Source organism: Salvelinus alpinus, chromosome 30 (assembly GCF_045679555.1).
Source record: "Salvelinus alpinus chromosome 30, SLU_Salpinus.1, whole genome shotgun sequence".
Lineage (NCBI taxonomy): Eukaryota > Metazoa > Chordata > Actinopteri > Salmoniformes > Salmonidae > Salvelinus > Salvelinus alpinus.
In genome coordinates, this window is record NC_092115.1 from 15536159 (window position 1) to 15557776 (window position 21618).

At 43.1% G+C, this 21618-nt stretch overlaps 1 protein-coding gene across 1 annotated transcript in view; it reads right to left on the reverse strand.

Annotated features, from left to right (window-relative positions):
* LOC139560547 (CREB-regulated transcription coactivator 1-like) overlaps positions 1-21618 on the reverse strand; it is a 66065-nt gene that overhangs the window by 11528 nt on the left and 32919 nt on the right. Inside the window, exons 2-13 of the mRNA XM_071377412.1 lie at positions 18443-18553; positions 16711-16841; positions 16352-16411; positions 15695-15783; positions 13844-13908; positions 10550-10584; positions 9778-9989; positions 9431-9549; positions 8901-9083; positions 7229-7333; positions 5775-5858; positions 4684-4852 (exon numbers count right to left, since the gene is read on the reverse strand). Coding sequence (XP_071233513.1) covers positions 4684-4852; positions 5775-5858; positions 7229-7333; positions 8901-9083; positions 9431-9549; positions 9778-9989; positions 10550-10584; positions 13844-13908; positions 15695-15783; positions 16352-16411; positions 16711-16841; positions 18443-18553 — 1363 coding nt within the window. The remainder of the gene's footprint in view (positions 1-4683; positions 4853-5774; positions 5859-7228; positions 7334-8900; positions 9084-9430; positions 9550-9777; positions 9990-10549; positions 10585-13843; positions 13909-15694; positions 15784-16351; positions 16412-16710; positions 16842-18442; positions 18554-21618) is intronic.

Here is a 21618-nt window from a genome sequence, read left to right on the forward strand (position 1 = left end):
TACATGAGTAAAGAGAGATGAGGAGAGGTCAGGGTCTTCCTGTTGTGTTTACTCCAAAGAATAGCAACTCATTAAATATTTCAAGGAACAGCCAATAAATGTACACTGCTCCAAAAAATAAAGGGAACACTTAAACAACACAATGTAACTCCAAGTCAATCACACTTCTGTGAAATCAAACTGTCCACTTAGGAAGCAACACTGATTAACAATAAATTTCACATGCTGTTGTGCAAATGGAATAGACAAAAGGTGGAAATTATAGGCAATTAGCAAGACACCCACAATAAAGGAGTGGTTCTGCAGGTGGTGACCACAGACCACTTCTCAGTTCCTATGCATCCTGGCTGATGTTTTGGTCACTTTTGAATGCTGGCGGTGCTTTCACTCTAGTGGTAGCATGAGACGGAGTCTATAACCCACACAAGTGGCTCAGGTAGTGCAGCTCATCCAGGATGGCACATCAATGCGAGCTGTGGCAAGAAGGTTTGCTGTGTCTGTCAGCGTAGTGTCCAGAGCATGGAGGCGCTACCAGGAGACAGGCCAGTACATCAGGAGACGTGGAGGAGGCCGTAGGAGGGCAACAACCCAGCAGCAGGACCGCTACCTCCGCCTTTGTGCAAGGAGCAGCACTGCCAGAGCCCTGCAAAATGACCTCCAGCAGGCCACAAATGTGCATGTGTCTGCTCAAACAGTCAGAAACAGACTCCATGAGGGTGGTATGAGGGCCCGACGTCCACAGGTGGGGGTTGTGCTTACAGCCCAACACCGTGCAGGACGTTTGGCATTTGCCAGAGAACACCAAGATTGGCAAATTCGCCACTGGCGCCCTGTGCTCTTCACAGATGAAAGCAGGTTCACACGCACATGTGACAGAGTCTGGAGACGCCGTGGAGAACGTTCTGCTGCCTGCAACATCCTCCAGCATGACCGGTTTGGCGGTGGGTCAGTCATGGTGTGGGGTGGCATTTCTTTGGGGGGCCGCACACAGCCCTCCATGTGCTCGCCAGAGGTAGCCTGACTGCCATTAGGTACCGAGATGAGATCCTCAGACCCCTTGTGAGACCATATGCTGGTGCGGTTGGCCCTGGGTTCCTCCTAATGCAAGACAATGCTAGACCTCATGTGGCTGGAGTGTGTCAGCAGTTCCTGCAAGAGGAAGGCATTGATGCTATGGACTGGCCCGCCCGTTCCCCAGGCCTGAATCCAATTGAGCACATCTGGGACATCATGTCTCGCTCCATCCACCAACGCCACACCACAGACTGTCCAGGAGTTGGCGGATGCTTTAGTCCAGGTCTGGGAGGACATCCCTCAGGAGACCATCCGCCACCTCATCAGGAGCATGCCCAGGCGTTGTAGGGAGGTCATACAGGCACGTGGAGGCCACACACACTACTGAGCCTCATTTTGACTTGTTTTAAGGACATTACATCAAAGTTGGATCAGCCTGTAGTGTGGTTTTCCACTTTAATTTTGAGTGTGACTCCAAATCCAGACCTCCATGGGTTGATAAATTTGATTTCCATTGATAATTTTTGTGTGATTTTGTTGTCAGCACATTCAACTATGTAAAGAAAAAAGTATTTAATAAGAATATTTCATTCATTCAGATCTAGGATGTGTTATTTTAGTGTTCCCTTTATGTTTTTGAGCAGTGTAGTTTACGAATGTTCAAATCAGGAAGGCTGGTCTGAATGCTTGTTTAACTTTATCCAGTAAGCATAACATAATTCACTTAGTTTCCTATTCTACGGGCATTGTGGGAATGAATACAAATGCATTATCATCAGCATGGCACAATAATGCACATTCCTCACATTTGCTGTTCAACCTATGGGCTCACTCTTGACATTATCACCTTCCTCTCTCTCAACCAATAGGCATAAATCTTGGGATGTATGTCAATTTACCCATGCACTCTCACTTGCTGTTTCTCAGCAACAGTTTTTGACAATCATCCACCTCCCCAACACCACCAGCTATAATAACCTTAAGCCCTGTCCATTGGAACTCCTTTCCCCCAGCGGGGGGTTTCGATGCCAGCAGTCCCGCATTGGGCTACCTGCCATCACATCATCTGGCTCTGAGGATCTTCCCTCGGAGACAGGGCCATTCCCCAAACTATTTAATAAAATGTCATATTGCATTCCGTCTTTGTTGTTCATTCAGTTAAGCCTGTACTAGATTAAACTACGATTGAGTGTCAAGTAAAGTAAAATGAAAATAAATACAGAAAACCTCAACTTAATTAATTTAGCTAGTGTTAGGAATTAATACCACCCTGCATACCACTGCTGGCTTGCTTCTGAAGCTAAGCAGGGTTGGTCCTGGATGGGAGACCAGGTGCTGCTGGAAGTGGTGTTGGAGGGCCAGTAGGAGGCACTCTTTCCTCTGGTCTAAACAAAGATCCCAATGCCCCAGGGCAGTGATTGGGGACACTGCTCTGTGTAGGGTGCCGTCTTTCGGATGGGACGTTAAACGGGTGTCCTGACTCTCTGAGGTCATTAAAGATCCCATGGCACTTATCGTAAGAGTAGGGGTGTTAACCCCGGTGTCCTGGCTAAATTCCCAATCTGGCCCTTAACCATCACGGTCACCTAATAATCCCCAGTTTACAATTGGCTCATTCATCCCCCTCCTCTCCCCTGTAACTATTCCCCAGGTCGTTGCTGCAAATGAGAACGTGTTCTCAGTCAATTTACCTGGTAAAATAACGGTGAAAAAAAATTTAAAAAAAATTAAATAAGTGCTTAGGTAAACATTACACTTCCACTTCCCACCTCTAGGGGGCATCAGAAACCGGGCCAGGTGCTGAGAGAGCAGGTGGATTGATAAGTAATTGCTCACAGTTGCAAGTGATAGGCAGGTGATCAGTGAGAAGAGAGGTGTCATGGATTGAATAGCCTATCAGCCCGGCAACCACGTTCCCAATTCCCCGGAGTGCCCAGTTGGGGTAAAGGAGTATATACAGCACGTCTCCTACACGGAGGGTCAGGGCTATACAGCAGGTCTCCTACACGGAGAGTCAGGGCTATACAGCAGGTCTCCTACACGGAGGGTCAGGGCTATACAGCAGGTCTCCTACACTGAGAATCAGGGCTATATAGCAGGTCTACTACACGGAGGGTCAGGGCTATACAGCACATCTCCTACACGGAGGGTCAGGGCTATACAGCAGGTCTCCTACACGGAGAGTCAGGGCCATACAGCAGGTCTCCGACACGGCGGGTCAGGGCTATACAGCAGGTCTCCTACACGGAGAATCAGGGCTATATAGCAGGTCTCCTACACGGAGGGTCAGGGCTATACAGCAGGTCTCCTACACGGAGGGTCAGGGCTATACAGCAGGTCTCCTACACGGAGGGTCAGGGCTATACAGCAGGTCTCCTACATGGAGAGTCAGGGCTATACAGCACGTCTCCTACACGGAGGGTCAGGGCTATACAGCAGGTCTCCTACACGGAGAGTCAGGGCTATACAGCAGGTCTCCTACACGGAGAGTCAGGGCTATACAGCAGGTCTCCTACATGGAGGCAAGTGAAATAGTTGAAGGAGAGAGGGGAGCTGAAGGTATGGCGGTGGATGCTCCACTGAATCTTTAGATTCAGAGTGTTGTTAAACAGTTGAGGGAAACTGAAATGCTAATTGTGAAGGTGAATTTTATGGTGTTTATTGTGCATGTGATTAATTGTACTGCACAAAGGAACGAAAAGTCCAAGAAACTGGACATAATAGTATCTGTACAGCACTTTGTGACATCAGCTGATGTAAGAAGGGCTTTATAAATAAATACATTTGATTTGATTTATCTGCTGCTGAAAGGTTTTTGGGTTTCCAGGACTTCACTGCCGAACCATAGCAAAGAATACTGTCTGAAGATGCTCCTCCTTCTCAGGCTCCAGAGCCTGTAGGGATGGGCGTTGGCAGTTCAATCTGAATAAAGGAGTACATTTGAGTTTTGTTTTGTTTATTTTGTTTAGTTTTATTTTGTTAATTATTTGGGCAGATATACAGCCAAAACAGTAGGTGGCGGCATGCATTTGTTTGCGGACCGCAATAATATCAAAGAACACACACATACAGTGCATTCAAACCCCTTGACTTTTTCCACATTTTGTTATAAAATTGCTAAATAATTTTTTGCCCCTCATCAATACCCCATAATGCCAAAGTGAAAACAGGTTTATAGAAATGTTTGCAAATGTATAAAATATAAAAAACAGAAATACCTTATTTACATAAGTATTCAGACCCTTTGCTATGAGACTCGAAATTGAGCTCAGGTGCATCCTGTTTCCATTGATCATCCTTGAGATGTTTCTACAAATTGATTGGAGTCCTGTGGAAAATTCAATTGAATTGAGGTTGAGGACTTGAGGACTTGTGAGGCGTCTGTTTCTCAAACTAGACACTCTTAATGTACTTGTCCTCTTGCTCAGTTGTGCACCGGGGCCTCCCACTCCTCTTTCAATTCTGGTTAGAGCCAGTCTGCTTACACTCACTTTCATGCTAAATGCAAACATTCAGACAGCTTATGGTAGAGCAAGGCGTGCATTGGACCCCTAGACATAACAAAAGTTAGATATTTGTATTGAGAGAGTGTTTACATTAAGTGAGCTCTATTCCACTGCCTAGCCTTGCAGAGGCTTGAGTGAGCTACCTGGTGTGGCAGAATAGTACCTGTGAGAATGATGTTGGGGATGTTGCCATGGCTACTGTAGCCCAGCTGCTGGGAGTCTTGCAGGTTGCCGTGGCTACACGTCAAACCTATCATGGCTGCTTGGGAGTAGTTGAGGGTGGAGCCCTGGCCATACAGACTGTTGTTGTCTGTCATGTTGAACTGCTCCAGCTGTTCGAGGAACAGAGAAAACAGAACATGAGGCTAGCCAACACAGAACATGAGGCTAGCCAACACGGTACACGAGGCTAGCCAACACGGTACACGAGGTTAGCCAACACGGTACACGGGGTTAGCCAACACGGTACACGAGGTTAGCCAACACGGTACACGAGGTTAGCCAACACGGTACACGAGGTTAGCCAACACGGTACACGAGGTTAGCCAACACGGTACACGAGGTTAGCCAACACGGTACACGAGGTTAGCCAACACGGTACACGAGGTTAGCCAACACGGTACACGAGGTTAGCCAACACGGTACACGAGGTTAGCCAACACGGTACACGAGGTTAGCCAACACGGTACACGAGGTTAGCCAACACGGTACACGAGGTTAGCCAACACGGTACACGAGGTTAGCCAACACGGTACACGAGGTTAGCCAACACGGTACACGAGGTTAGCCAACACGGTACACGAGGTTAGCCAACACAGTACATGAGATTAGCCAACACAGTACATGAGGTTAGCCAACACTCAACAACAAGAGCTAATTTCTCTACTATTAACAGGTGCAAAATGGTCAATATAAAGATTCAGTACAACGGGAAAAAATGGAAACCTATTAATCCAGCGTTTCCTAAACTCGGTCCTGGGGACCCCAAGGGGTGCACGTTTTGGTTTTTTCCCTAACACTACACAGCTTGTTCAAATGATCAAAGCTTGATGATTAGATTATTATTTAAATCAGCTGTGTAGTGTTAGGGCAAAAACGAAAATGTGCACCCCTTGGGGTCCTGAGGACCGAGTTTGGGAAACCCTGAATTAATATACTGTGCTTTGATACCAAGATATTGGCATATAATGCCATATCAAAAGTAACTAATATTAGCTTGCATAATAAGTTCTGAGGTAGGATGTTAAACCTTACCTTTTGGGAGAGAGCACTGGTCTGTCTGGATGTGAGTTGCTGGTCATAGAAGTCAGCAAATACACTATCCAATATGGAGTGGTGCTAGAACACAAGCATATCCCCTTGTTAAAAACAATACCATGATAGTAATGTACAGGGACAAAACACAGGAAAGGAAGAGCAGATAGAGAGCACAATCACACCATAACATCAAACCATTGGGTTCAGGCAACACCCAAATCACCGCACACATCTGCAATCCTGAAAACGAACAATAACATACTGATGCCTAGACAATAGATAAAGCATGACACAGTACAAACACAGCAGGAATCATGTTTCGCAAGCCCATCAATTAATTTGCTGTGCAATCAACCTCAATCTCATCCATTAGTTGATTAATTAAGTCATCATAGTAACCTGCCCATCTCACCTTTTTAAAGATGATTCGACAGATGTTGCTGTTAAGTACCCAACCAGCCAATGCCAACATGGACTGAATACTACTCAAAAGAACTTCATAAATGTCATCAACCCACAATGTTGTATGGAGTTGGTTACCATGCATGTCTTGTACTAAGAATTCTTAATAACTTAGATAAAAGAAAATCATGAAATAGAATGAAATCATATGGAAATCCCTTTTGTGGGTAAAGCTAGAATTTCAAAAACATTCAAATCATCCAGTAATGCTCTTGAAGTTTTCATTTCATGTTCTTATAAAAGCTGAAAATGTTTCCACTTTCATCGTCTGCCTTAATGTATAAATAATTGGATTATATTCACAGGCAGACTCAGTAAGGCAGCCTTCGCCATGCCCCTTTCAGTTCAGAACCACATTATCTGTGCCCTGCCAAAAGAACCGTGGGCAAGGGCATGATAACAGCGCATAGACTGTCTGTCGCACCGCATGTAACCCACAACACTGTAGGTGAGCCGTCTAGGTGACAGAAAGAATCGATGGGCAAAGCCAACCGAAGGATTTAGCTAGTAGCCTAGATACTGAGTGAAAGCTTTTTATGATTCCTCTAACAAGAGATTACTTAGTTGTTCAATGTTATGTTCAGTTCAATTAGTTAGTTTATATTATAAACTTACAGTGTACATCTAGCCTACAGGGCCTTGTGGAGGGACCCTGTTCCTTGTTTTTTCACAATACACAAGGGATTCAAAACTCTATCAAGGCTAAAAGTCATCTCTGGTAGCTAAATGTTAACTACCAAGTACATTTTCCTAACTCAACCAACTGGCTAAAGTGTGTCATTTTAGTGACTACGCTACGAGGCCACTTAGGATGCAGACACAGAGAAGCAGCAAGGAGAACGGGATCAGTGACACTGCGAGACACGACGATGGGGGTGGCAGGGGGTTGGTGGCACAAGAGCAGCCGAAAGGGGCAGCCAGCGACGAAAACAGAACCACGATGGAAGAACAGTGTATACAGTCAGTGGGTTTTGCTCACACGCCCTTACTTGAGGCGAGCCTACAGGTGAGAAGCCTTGATTGGAGACTGGAGATGTTGGAGACTGATTGGCCGAAGACCCAGCCCTACTGCGGTACTGTTGGGGGAAAGAGCCCTAATACAGGATCATATTTTAGTTACTCACTGACTGGCTAATTGTCTGACTGGCTGGCTGACCTGCTGGGTTACTGGCTAGGTTACTGGCTGGCTGAATGAATGGCGGGCTGACCTGCTGGGTTACTGGCTGGGTTACTGACTAGCTGACTGACCTGCTGGGCTACTGGCTGGGTTACTGGCTGGCTGAATGAATGGCTGGCTGACCTGCTGGGTTACTGGCTGGGTTACTGACTAGCTGACTGACTGACTGGCTGGCTGACCTGCTGGGTTACTGGCTGGCTGATCTGCTGGGTTACTGGCTGGCTGACCTGCTGGGTTACTGGCTGGCTGACCTGCTGGGTTACTGGCTGGCTGACCTGCTGGGTTACTGGCTGGGTGACCTGCTGGGTTACTGGCTGGCTGACTGACTGGCTCCTTTCTGAAAATGTATGCTCCACTATATTTACAGCAGTATGTGTACACCCCTTCAAATTAGTTGATTCGGCTATTGCGGCCACACCTGTCACTGACAGGTGTATAAAATCGAGCACACAGCCATGCAATATCCATAGACAAACATTGGCAGTAGAATGGCCTGTACTGAGGAGCTCAGTGACTTTCAACGTGGCACTGTCATAGGATGCCACCTTTCCAACAACTCAGTTCGTAAAATTTCTGCCCTGCTAGAGCTGCCCCGGTCAACTGTAAGTGTGGTTATTGTGAAGTGGAAACGTCTAGGAGCAACAATGTCTCAGCCGCGAAGTGGTAGGCCACACAAGCTCACAGAACGGGACCGCCGAGTGCTGAAGAGTGTATCGCGTAAAAATCGTCTGTCCTCGGTTGCAACACTCACTACTGAGTTCCAAACTGCCTCTCGAAGCAAAGTCAGTTCAAGAACTGTTCGTCGGGAGCTTCATAAAATGGGTTTCCATGGGCGAGCAGCCGCACACAAGCCTACGATCACCATTCGCAATGCCAAGCATCGGCTGGAGTGGTGTAAAACTTGCCACCATTGGACTCTGGAGCTGTAGAAACGTTCTCTGTGATGAATCACACTTCAACATCTGGCAGTCCGACGGACGACTCTTGGTTTGGCGGATGCCAGGAGAACGCTACCTGCCCCAATCTATAGTGCCAGCTAAAGTTTGTTGGAGGAGGAATAATGGTTTGGGGCTGTTTTTCCATGGTCCATGCCTCTTAGTTCCAGTGAAGGGAAATCTTAACGTTACAGCATTCAATGACATTCCAGATGATTCTGTGCTTCCAATTTTGTTGCAACAGTTTGGGAAAAGCCCTTTCCTGTTTCAGCATGACAATGCCCCCGTGCACAAAGCGAGGTCCATACAGAAATGGTTTGTCGAGACCGGTGTGGAAGAACTTGACTGGCCTGCACAGAGCCATCTTGCTTAAAGAAGACTAGTTCCTTTGACTTCAAGATCAAACCAAAGTTAGCCGAACAGGAAAAACGACATTTTGTTAAATAGTGTAGGAACACTAAGTCGGTTTCAGCACTATCTTTTCCTATGGACAGGAGTGTAGGATAAGGAAATTTTTGAAGAGGGAAGGGTTTGAGAAGGTAAGCTTACCGAGTTCATATCCATGGAGTTTAGTGTCTGGCTGGAAGAGGTGTTCAGAGGGGAGGGGAGCTGGACCAGCCTGGTCAGTCCTTGAGTGGTCTGCTGCTGCTGCTGTTGTTGATTAGAGGGCTGGCTGAAGAACGCGTACTGGGACAACTGTGCCTCCAGTGTCATGGCGTCTATGGTCTCCGCCTGAGACAGATGGACATAGGAGTTCTAAACTAGTCAGTGGGGAAAAACTGAAAATGATGTCCACAGAAATGTGATAGAAAGTGTGATCGAAAGTAGAGCGATGGCTAAACTTAGTACAATCCCCAATTTCAGAAACACTCTTGGATGTTCAGAATCTCTGAAGGCTCCTGGTATATTACCTTTTAATCATTTGACAGGTGCTCCAATTATCCATAGCAACTTACTTTAAGTACATTCAAATAGGGGGGGAAACAACTACAGAGTACAATCATTGTAAATAAACGAGAAAAGTAATTCAGAAATGTAACAATCGCAATGCTAGAAGGGAAGAGTACGGTACGTACTACCTGGGCGAGGGTGAGGGGTGGCGACAGGGTGGGGGAGAGCTGTAGGGACTGGTGCTGGTGGGAGTCCTGGTTGACCATGTTGTTGTCCTGCCTGCCCTGCTGGGCGGTGGTCTGTCCTGCTGGGACACAAAACAGCAAACATATCTTTCAGAATCCCAACTGTCATAGAAAGCTAGAGACAGAGAGATGTATATAAGATACATTTCAGCAAACTGTCTGCCATGCTGGCACCATGTGGTGTCATCATCTTCCAACTTCTGGTGCCAACATGAAAATTCTAAATTTCTAACTGTGTTTCCAAACTCTATACATCTATGGTTCTGGAAGGTAGAGGACTGAGTGGTCACCTTGGCTGTTGGAGCTGAAGCTGTATGAGTGGCTGGAGGCCAGGTTTCCCGTGCTATTGTAGGCGCTGAGGGTAGAGTCCTCGGGGTCCAGGGGGGTGGGCAGCGGAGGGGGGAACTGGATGTTGGTCAGATCAGGCAGGGAGCCGCCGCCCGTGTTTTGGGCTGAAGGCATCAGTGACGCGGTCAGCTCCTGATCTGGAGACGGGAATATGCTGAAAATATAAAAAATATATGATTGGTATCCCCATAATGACAGTAGCGGTATTATATGCAGAGTCAGCAGATTTCACAGGCTGCTGCAGTGTATGTAAAATAGCATAGGAAGATAAATGAGAACACCCCCATCCCCGACTTCAGCAATATTTCCACTGTGGGTTTTCACATAGTCCTTCAAACTGGACAGGAAGTTGTGCATAAAGCGTTACCAGCAAATCCTTTCCAGATATACACTTCTCTTCATGTTTTCAACATGACCCCAAAGGAAAGGAAGGGAAATTGCCTCCAATTGTTTTCTCTCCTAATAAGCCCAGTACTAAGATTTCTGCAAGGGACCTGTTCACATTCTCAAAATAACAATAACAACATCCTAGACAGCCAGAACTCACTGGCTCCACAACCCTTCTTGAAGTATGTCAACGATGTCCCAAAACATCAGTAGGAAAAACACAAGATCATCACTAAACCGCCAACTGTCGTGGACTGTCATAATCAGCCTTTCACAAAGCTATACTGAAGTCAGGGTGCTTAGATTGTAGTCTGTGGAAGAACTCACTTGATTCCTGGAACCTTGGACCTTGATGAAACATTCTGAGAGAAAAATAAAAATGAGAACTCAGTAACAATACAATAGAACTCAGAGCTGTAGAACAATACAATAGAACCCAGAGCTGTAGAACAATACAATAGAACCCAGAGCTGTAGAACAATACAATAGAACCCAGAGCTGTAGAACAATACAATAGAACCCAGAGCTGTATAACAATACAATAGAACCCAGAGCTGTGTAACAATACAATAGAACCCAGAGCTGTGTAACAATACAATGGAACCCTGAGCTGTGTAACAATACAATAAAACCCTGAGCTGTGTAACAATACAATAGAACTCAGAGCTGTATAACAATACAACAGAACTCAGAGCTGTAGAACAATACAACAGAACTCAGAGCTGTAGAACAATACAATAGAACTCAGAGCTGTATAACAATACAATAGAACTGAGCTGAGAACAATACAATAGAACACAGAGCTGTAGAACAATACAATAGAACTCAGTGCTGTAGAACAATACAATAGAACTCAGAGCTGTATAACAATACAATAGAACTCCGAGCTGTAGAACCGTACAATAGAACCCAGAGCTGTAGAACAATACAATAGAACACAGAGCTGTATAATACAATAGAACTCAGAGCTGTAGAACAATACAATAGATCTCAGAGCTGTAGAACAATACAATAGAACTCAGAGCTGTATAACAATACAATAGAACACAGAGCTGTATAATACAATAGAACTCAGAGCTGTAGAACAATACAATAGAACCCTGAGCTGTAGAACAATACAATAGAACTCAGAGCTGTAGAACAATACAATAGAACCCTGAGCTGTAGAACAATATAATAGAACTCAGAGCTGTATAACAATACAACTCAGCTGAGAACAATACAACAGAACTCAGAGTTGTATAACAATACAATAGAACTCAGAGCTGTATAATACAATAGAACTCAGAGCTGTAGAACAATACAATAGATCTCAAAGCTGTAGAACAATACAATAGAACTCAGAGCTGTATAACAATACAATAGAACTCAGAGCTGTAGAACAATACAATAGAACCCTGAGCTGTAGAACAATATAATAGAACTCAGAGCTGTATAACAATACAACTCAGCTGAGAACAATACAACAGAACTCAGAGCTGTATAACAATACAATAGATCTCAGAGCTGTAGAACAATACAATAGATCTCCGAGCTGTGGAACAATACAAAACAACTCCGAGCTGTATAACAATACAACAGAACTCAGAGCTGAGAACAATACAACAGAACTCAGAGCTGTAGAACAATACAACAGAACTCAGAGCTGTAGAACAATACAATAGAACTCAGAGCTGTAGAACAATACAATAGAACTCAGAGCTGTAGAACAATACAATAGATCTCAGAGCTGTATAACAATACAATAGAACTCTGAGCTGTAGAACCATACAATAGAACCCTGAGCTGTATAACAATACAATAGAACCCTGAGCTGTATAACAATACAATAGAACTCAGAGCTGTATAATACAATAGAACTCAGAGCTGTGGAACAATACAATAGAACTCAGAGCTGTATAACAATACAATAGAACTGAGCTGAGAACAATACAACAGAACTCAGAGCTGTATAACAATACAATAGAACCCTGAGCTGTAGAACAATACAATAGAACTCAGAGATGTAGAACAATACAATAAAACTCAGAGATGTAGAACAATACAATAGAACTCAGAGCTGTATAATACAATAGAACTCAGAGCTGTAGAACAATACAACAATACAATAGAACTGAGCTGAGAACAATACAACAGAACTCAGAGCTGTACAATACAATAGAACTCAGAGCTGTAGAACAATACAACCCAGAGCTGTAGAACAATACAATATAACTCAGAGCTGTGTAACAATACAACTCAGAGCTGTAGAACAATACAACAGAACTCAGCTGAGAACAATACAACAGAACTCAGAGCTGTATAATACAATAGAACTCAGAGCTGTAGAACAATACAATAGAACTCAGAGCTGTAGAACAATACAATAGAACTCAGCTGAGAACAATACAACAGAACTCAGCTGAGAACAATACAACAGAACTCAGAGCTGTATAATACTCAGAGCTGTAGAACAATACAATAGAACTCAGAGCTGTAGAACAATATAAAACAACTCAGCTGAGAACAATACAACAGAACTCAGAGCTGTATAATACAATAGAACTCAGAGCTGTAGAACAATACAATAGAACTCAGAGCTGTAGAACAATACAATAGAACTCAGAGCTGTAGAACAATACAATAGAACTCAGAGCTGGAGAACAATACAATAGAACTCAGAGCTGGAGAACAATACAACAGAACTCAGCTGAGAACAATACAACAGAACTCAGCTGAGAACAATACAACAGAACTCAGAGCTGTATAATACTCAGAGCTGTAGAACAATACAATAGAACTCAGAGCTGTAGAACAATATAAAACAACTCAGAGCTGTAGAACAATACAAAGCTGTAGAACAATACAATATAACTCAGCTGAGAACAATACAACAGAACTCAGAGCTGTATAATACAATAGAACTCAGAGCTGTAGAACAATACAATAGAACTCAGAGCTGTAGAACAATACAATAGAACTCAGAGCTGTATAACAATACAATAGAACTCAGAGCTGTAGAACAATACAATAGAACTCAGAGCTGTATAACAATACAACAGAACTCAGAGCTGTATAATACAATAGAACTCAGAGCTGTGGAACAATACAATAGAACTCAGAGCTGTATAACAATACAATAGAACTGAGCTGAGAACAATACAACAGAACTCAGAGCTGTATAACAATACAATAGAACCCTGAGCTGTAGAACAATACAAAAGAACTCAGAGATGTAGAACAATACAATAGAACTCAGAGCAGTAAGAACAATACAACAGAACTCAGAGCTGTATAATACAATAGAACTCAGAGCTGTAGAACAATCAATAGAACTCAGAGCTGTAGAACAATACAATAGAACCCTGAGCTGTAGAACAATACAATAGAACTCAGAGATGTAGAACAATACAATAAAACTCAGAGATGTAGAACAATACAATAGAACTCAGAGCAGTAAGAACAATACAACAGAACTCAGAGCTGTATAATACAATAGAACTCAGAGCTGTAGAACAATACAATAGAACTCAGAGCTGTAGAACAATACAATAGAACTCAGAGCTGTCGAACAATACAATAGAACCCAGAGCTGTAGAACAATGGCATTAAGATATATCACCAGATCTGAGTGCACTTCACCTTTTTGCCATCCCAGTTCTGTTTTTGTTCGTCTTTGTCCATATCTGATTCTGTGTCTTCTGGCCCTGGTACATGAAGCAGAAGTATTGGAGAGGAAAAGAAAGGACGAGAGGGAGAAAGAGAGAGAAAATGAGAGGGAGTTCAATTCATCTAATTGTCACTTATCTAGAATTTTAAAAAGCAAAAAAATACATATTGAAATACCCTTATTTTCATCTTGCCATAACAGTGCAAGGAAAATTAAATCAATACATGACGGAATTTGATATCATTTTTCAAACGAGTTTCTCAATAAAAGGAATACGCTTCAGACAGCCATTAGTATGTCACATTGAGAATCACTTGGATATTCATAATCATCCTGTGAGTAATGTCTACAGCCTTTAAAGACAAGGTCTGAAGCCTTTTATCATGTACACCAGAGTATTCAATAGTACACTAAAGGGTAGTCTGCAAAGCCATTAAGAAATATTTAATCATTAATACATCGTATATCACCTTCCTCATAATGACAGAGTTAATTAATTTGCGCTGGATTAAAAAAAAACATTATTAAACCTACAAACTGGAAACAGAGCATTGGGGCATTGTAGGGCCAAGAGTTTTTGTTAACCACCTGACCAGAATTTTTTTTTTTTTTTTTTTTTAATCTAATGATGAACTAATGGTAATGTTACACTGAACAAAACTACAAAGGCAACATGTAAAGTGTTGGTCCAATCTTTCATGAGCTGAAATAAAAGATCCCAGAAATGTTCCATACGCACAGAAAGCTTATTTCTCAAAAATGTGGTACACAAATTTGTTTACATCCCTGTTAGTGAGCATTTCTCCTTTGCTAAGATAATCCATCCTCCTGACAGATGTGGCTTTCGGCATATCAATGACTTGATTAAACAGCATGATAATTACACAGGTGCATTGTTCTGGGGACAATGAAAGGCCACAAAAAAATTTGCAGTTTTGTCACACAATGCCACAGATGTCTCAAGTTTTGAGGGAGTGTGCAATTGGCATGCTGACTGCAGGAATGTCCACCAGAGCTGTTGCCCGAGAATTTAATGTTCATTTCTTAGAGAGTTTGGCAGTATGTCCAACAGGCCTCACATCCGCAGACCTCATGTATGGCGTTGTGTGGGCGAGCGGTTTGCTGATGTCAACATTGTGAACAGAGTGCGGTGGGGTCATGGTATGGGCTGGCATAAACTACGGACAGCGAACACAATTGCCTTTTATCGATGGCGATTTGAATGCACAGAGATACCGTGACGAGATCCTGAGGCCAATTGTTGTGCCATTCATCCACCGCCATCATCTCATGTTTCAGCATGATAATGCACGGCCCCATGTCACAAGGATCTGTACACAATTCCTGGAAGCTAAAAATATCCCAGTTCTTCCATGGCCTGCATACTCACCAGACATGTCACTGATTGAGTATATTTTGGATGCCCTGGATCGACGTGTTCCAGTTCCCGCTAATATCCAGCAACTTCGCACAGCCATTGAGGAGGAGTGGGACAACATTCCACAATCAACAGCCTGATCAATTCTATGTGAAGGGGATGTCACACTGCACAAGGCAAATCGTGGTCACACCAGATACCGACTGGTTTTCTGATCCAAGCCCCTACTATTTTTTTTTAAGGTATCTGTGATCAACAGATGCATATCTGTATTCCCAGTCATGTGAAATCCATAGATTAGGGCCTAATTTATTTATTTGAATTGACTGATTTCCTTCCATGAACTCAGTAAAATATTTTTAATTGTTGCATGTTGCGTTTAATATTTTTGTTCAATTTATAAAACTCTTATAAATTAAGTATATCAAGTTCAAATCCGACGCACCTCGTTTAAGCTGCAAGTCCTGTGAGCCTCCTGCAAAAATATCCTGTGGGTTCAAAGTGCTCTGATGCAACGCAGAGTCCGAGTTTGTCCTATAGCACAGGGAAAGAGACTTACACCACCTAGTTTGTCCTATAGCACAGGGAAAGAGACATACACCACCTAGTTTGTCCTATAGCACAGGGAAAGAGACATACACCACCTAGTTTGTCCTATAGCACAGGGAAAGAGACTTACACCACTTAGTTTGTCCTATAGCACAGGGAAAGAGACATACACCACCTAGTTTGTCCTATAGCACAGGGAAAGAGACATACACCACCTAGTTTGTCCTATAGCACAGGGAAAGAGACATACACCACCTAGTTTGTCCTATAGCACAGGGAAAGAGACATACACCACCTAGTTTGTCCTATAGCACAGGGAAAGAGACTTACACCACTTAGTTTGTCCTATAGCACAGGGAAAGAGACATACACCACCTAGTTTGTCCTATAGCACAGGGAAAGAGACATACACCACCTAGTTTGTCCTATAGCACAGGGAAGAGACTTACACCACCTAGGGGTGACTAAATGTATCAATTGTGAAAAGTCAAGGGACGTTTCACAATGAAATCCAAACAGTATCACATGCCACAACATAGTTGGATTATCTTACCTCCTCCAACTGGTGTCGGGTGGGGGTGACAGATACACCGAGCCATATGGAGAGCTATCAATGTGAGACCCCTGGTTAAGGGCAATACAAATCTGTAGCATCTCACAACTGAAGTCAACAATGTAAAACACCATGGCGCCATAGAGTACAGTCTATGCTATTGAAGTACATTGGTTAAAGATGTTACAAAGTGGCGCTTGCTTCAATAAATAAAATAAATAGGTAATTACCATATAATTACTATATTATTAGTGTAATTACCATATTACCATGTCATTAGTAATCAAATTTCCATTGCATAAGAGACTGTAAAATGAAGTGTAATAAAAATACAGTCACGTAAATCGACAGTAAAGGATATTTGGCGTCCATGTTTGTCGAGGGGCCTTCCGTGTAGGGACGTGATGCGGTTTCTGTCCCGGTAAACTCTGTCAACCAATCCATGATGCCGTGTTGTCCTGCTGGTGTCACCTGAACCTTGAAAGGGAGTCTGCAGACACCAACAAAACAAACCAGTCACAAGCTACAGTTGAAGTCAGAAGTTTACACACACTTAGGTTGGAGTCATTAAAACTCGTTTTTCAACCACTCCACAAATTTCTTGTTAACAAACTATAGTTTTGGCAAGTCAGTTAGGACATCTACTTTGTGATTACACAAGTCATTTTTCCAACAATTGTTTACAGACAGATTATTTCACTTATAATTCACTGTATCACAATTCCAGTGGGTCAGAAGTTTACATACACTAAGTTGACTGTGCCTTTAAACAGCTTGGAAAATTCCAGAAAATGATGTCATGGCTTTAGAAGCTTCTGATAGGCTAATTGACATCAATTGGAGGTGTACCTGTGGATGTATTTCAAGGCCTACCTTCAAACTCAGTGCCTCCTGGCTTGACATCATAGGAAAATCAAAAAAATTGTAGACCTCCACAAGTCTGGTTCATCCTTGGGAGCAATTTCCAAACGCCTGAAGGTACCACGTTCATCTGTACAAGCAATAGTACGCAAGTATAAACATCATGGGACCACACAGCCATCATACCGCTCAGGAAGGAGACACATTCTGTCTCCTAGAGATGAATGTACTTTGGTGCAAAAGGTGCAAATCAATCCCAGAACAACAGCAAAGGACCTTGTGAAGATGCTGGGAGAAACAGGTACAAAGGTATCTATATCCACATCAACATAACCTGAAAGGCCGTTCAGCAAGGAAGAAGCCACTGCTCCAAAACCGCCATAAAAAAAGCCAGACTACGGTTTGCAACTGTACATGGGGACAAAGATCGTACTTTTTGGAGAAATGTCCTCTGGTCTGATGAAACAAAAATAGAACTGTTTGGCCATAATGACCATCGTTATGTTTGGAGGAAAAAGGGGGAGGCTTGCAAGCCCGAAGAACACCATCCCAACCGTGAAGCACAGGTGTGGCAGCATCATGTTGTGGGGGTGCTTTGCTGCAGGAGGGACTGGGTCTTCCAAATGGACAATGACCCCAAGCATACTTCCAAAGTTGTGGCAAAATGGCTTAAGGTCAAGGTATTGGAGTGGCCATCACAAAGCCCTGATCTCAATCCTATAGAAAATTTGTGGGCAGAACTGAAAGAGCATGTGCGAGCAAGGAGGCCTACAAACCTGACTCAGTTACACCAGCTCTGTCAGGAGGAATGGGACGAAATTCACCCAACTTATTGTGGGAAGCTTGTGGAAGGCTACCCGAAACGTTTGATCCAAGTTAAACAATTTAAAGGTAAAGCTACCAAATACTAATTGAGTGTATGTAAACTTCTGACCCACTGGGAATGTGATGAAAGAAATAAAAGCTGAAATAAATCATTCACTCTACTATTATTCTGACATTTCACATTCTTAAAATAAAGTGGTGATCCTAACTGACCTAAGACAGGGCATTTGTACTAGGATTAAATGTCAGGAATTGTGAAAAACTGAGTTTAAATGTATTTGGCTCAGGTGTATGTAAACTTCAACTGTAAATGATAGCCAAATATATGTCAACAAAAGAGTAAACATGCTCAATTTAGGGTAAGACCACAAATATTTCAAATCAGAGTCCTACAAACACACTTACCTGAAAAGGCATGTCAATGGTGCCATTTCCAATCTGATTGACATTTGGCAATGATCCGCCATAATACTGCCCACGGTTTTGTCCCAACTGTAAATACTGGGTCTTCTGTAACTGAATAAAGAGAGTGAAGAAACAAAACAATAAGCAAACATGGAGTCAGATAATGTTAGGTATGAAATATTCAAAAGGCAATAGAACAAATAATTCAAAAACAAAATGCAGGAGCTTCCGATTGTGCATGTGAATGGAGAAGAGACTTGTGGATGAGGCTCTTACGCATTAGTTAAATTTGGCAAATTTTACTTTGTATTCCACTTTCTTACATAGCAGATTTGATTGATGAGTTCGTAAGTTACCTTTTTGATTCAAATGTCACACAATCTGAGGAGCAGAAGACCTGTAACTAACGTTTCAACCGCGATGGCAAACGTGAATGGTACTGGCGCAGACTCCAGTTCAACTGTTACGCTCATGCGGTCACACTCCCCACAGATCTTCAGAACTTCTGTATGGTTCTGATCTCGGAAATTACAGCTACCATTGCCACTCAGCTCAAAACTGTCATCGATGCTGCTCTGGCCACCTTCTCCGCCGTCCTGGATGGTGTCCGAGCCGTTGTGGATGAACAAGGCCACCGACTTAACGGCTTTGAACATGACCTGTGTGACTACAGTAACCGCATAGTGAGAAAATGAGAATGAGAAAACGGTTGCCTGTCTGAGCCCCCGAAAACCAAAAACTGATTAACAAGACCGATGACCTGGAATCCCATTCTCATCGTTGCAATCTACGGGTTGTTGGTATACCAGAGAAACTTGGAGGGAACTCAGTTAAGTTCATGTCATACTTCTTCGCAGAGGTGCTAGGTCCAGCCATCGTTCCATCTACCCCGAAGCTGGACAGAGCCCACCGCATTGGCCCTTCCCCAGCGGCGGAGACGACAACTCCAAGCCTAGAGTGTTTATCATCCGTTTTCATTATTACCATGACAAGGAGCGCATCCTCCAGAGGCAGGGCAGAGACCAGCTACACTTCTGCGGATGCAAGGTGTTCATCTTTCCTGACCTCAGCTCGAGTGTCGCCAAGAAGAGAGCTAAATTCCTTGAAGTGTTCCCATTTTGAACCATTTCATGTGTCTGAAGCTACAAACTCTGCCTTCCCGGCGGGCCTGGAGAGCAAATCAAGTGCACTACAGGCCTAGCCCTGGCCAATCGGATGGGTCAGATTACCGTGTCTACAGTAAAGTAGCAGGCTTAAAAAAAGTCCACAGCAATGTTGATGTGATATTTCAAAACATTTAAAACCATGACCAGAGAGAGAATGTCAAAGAATACAGCAAAGAGTTGCTGTTTTTATGAGTGAGTTCATGTCTAAGTTCTTACTCAGCACTGTCAACACTTTTAGAGGCTATTAAAATGCACATTCTTCAAACTTCCACTCACGCTACAACCAACACTGCAGCTGTAATGAATCAGTAGGAAAGTGTTTTGATTGGCTTGCATTATTATTAGCAGATTGTTTCTTTTTTAATATCGAGAAAAATTTAACTTTCTTTGTTCATAGGAGTAACAACATGAATTTGTGCACTATGCAGGAACAATACGGTACTACTTGAGTTTCACCATCAGCTGGAAGACGGTGTCCCTTTTTGGTCAGTGTCAATGGAGGAAAGGGAGAGCGGAGGGACGTTGAGAGGCGGATCCCTGTCTCCTCTTGCTCTCTCCCTCTGTTGAGCAACCTGGTCTCTGAGTATTTCGTATTATTCTGTATGTAAATCTGCAACATTATTTAAGATGATATGTTATGTATTAATTTGTGGATGTTCGAGACACACCATATCGTATGATATGTTACGATTTGTAAAATGTACAATGTTACGAATTTTCTAAAAATCGACAATATATTACTAATTGGCAAAACGTATGATATGTTACAAATTCTAGCTAGATGTCTAATGTTAGTTTGCTCGGTAACGTTTACTAGGGGTTAGGGTTAAGGTTCGAGTTAAGTTTAGGAGTTAGATTAAAGGGTTAAGGTTTGGGTTAGGGGAAGAGTTAGCTAAAAGGTTTAAGGTTATGCTATGAGACCAGGTTGCACTAAGACTGGCCATCAGATGCAGGCACCATCAGCCCAGAAAAATATTTAAATGTATACTCACTCAGCTGTGCCTCACGAGTAATACAACAACTGATCTATGAGTGTGGTCATATAGCCTACCTCAAATTTTGAAATATATATATTTTTTAAATGGTCAGAACAACAATGCAATGGCAGGGCAATTCAAGCAAAGCCAATATGCGGTGATAATGTATTTGGCATATAGCCTACTGCACAACCCTCATTGCTACAGTACTGTTTTTAATAGGTTAATGTTGCATACGCTTACGTTTAAGTCATGTAAAAATAAAACAAATCTGAGCCGTAGATCTCGGCTTGCATTTTGACTCAGAAAGTGATCTTCACTCAGAAAGGGTTGGTCACCACTGAACTAGCCTATTCCTGGCCCTCAGAGTTTCCTGCGCCAGTGAGCTCGGGACAGACAGCTGATTTTTATAACGCTTCCATTGGATATATGGGATCATCAGATCATGATATTTTGCTCTTTCACATCAAGGCCGGGAGTGTTGGAAAGATTTTTTAAATACTGAGGAACTATCATTCCATGTAAAATAAAAAATACATAAAAAAAAATACTTTGTTGCCTTGTGTGAGGTGAAGAAAAAGTGACTGAGAAGCTCAGATTATTGGTGGTGTACGTGGTGTGTTAAGACAATCAGAAATCAGACATTGCCAAATGGGCAAGGAGTCTTTGGCAATTCTTTGGGCCTTCCTCTGACACCGCGTGGTATAGGAGTTGTCGTGCCCTCTTCACGACTATCTTGGTGTGTTTGGACCATGACAGATTGTTGGTGATGTGGACACCAAGGAACTTGAATCTCTCAACCTGCTCCACTACAGCCCTGTCGATGAGAATGGGGGCGTGCTCGGTCCTCCTTTTCCAGTAGTCCACAATCATCTCCTTTGTCTTGATCACGTTGAGGGAGAGGTTGTTGTCCTGGCACCACACTGCCAGGTCTCTGACCTCCTCCCTATAGGCTGTCTCATCGTTGTCGGTGATCAGGCCTTCCACTGTTGTGTCGTCTGCAAACTTAATGATGGTGTTGGAGTCGTGCTTG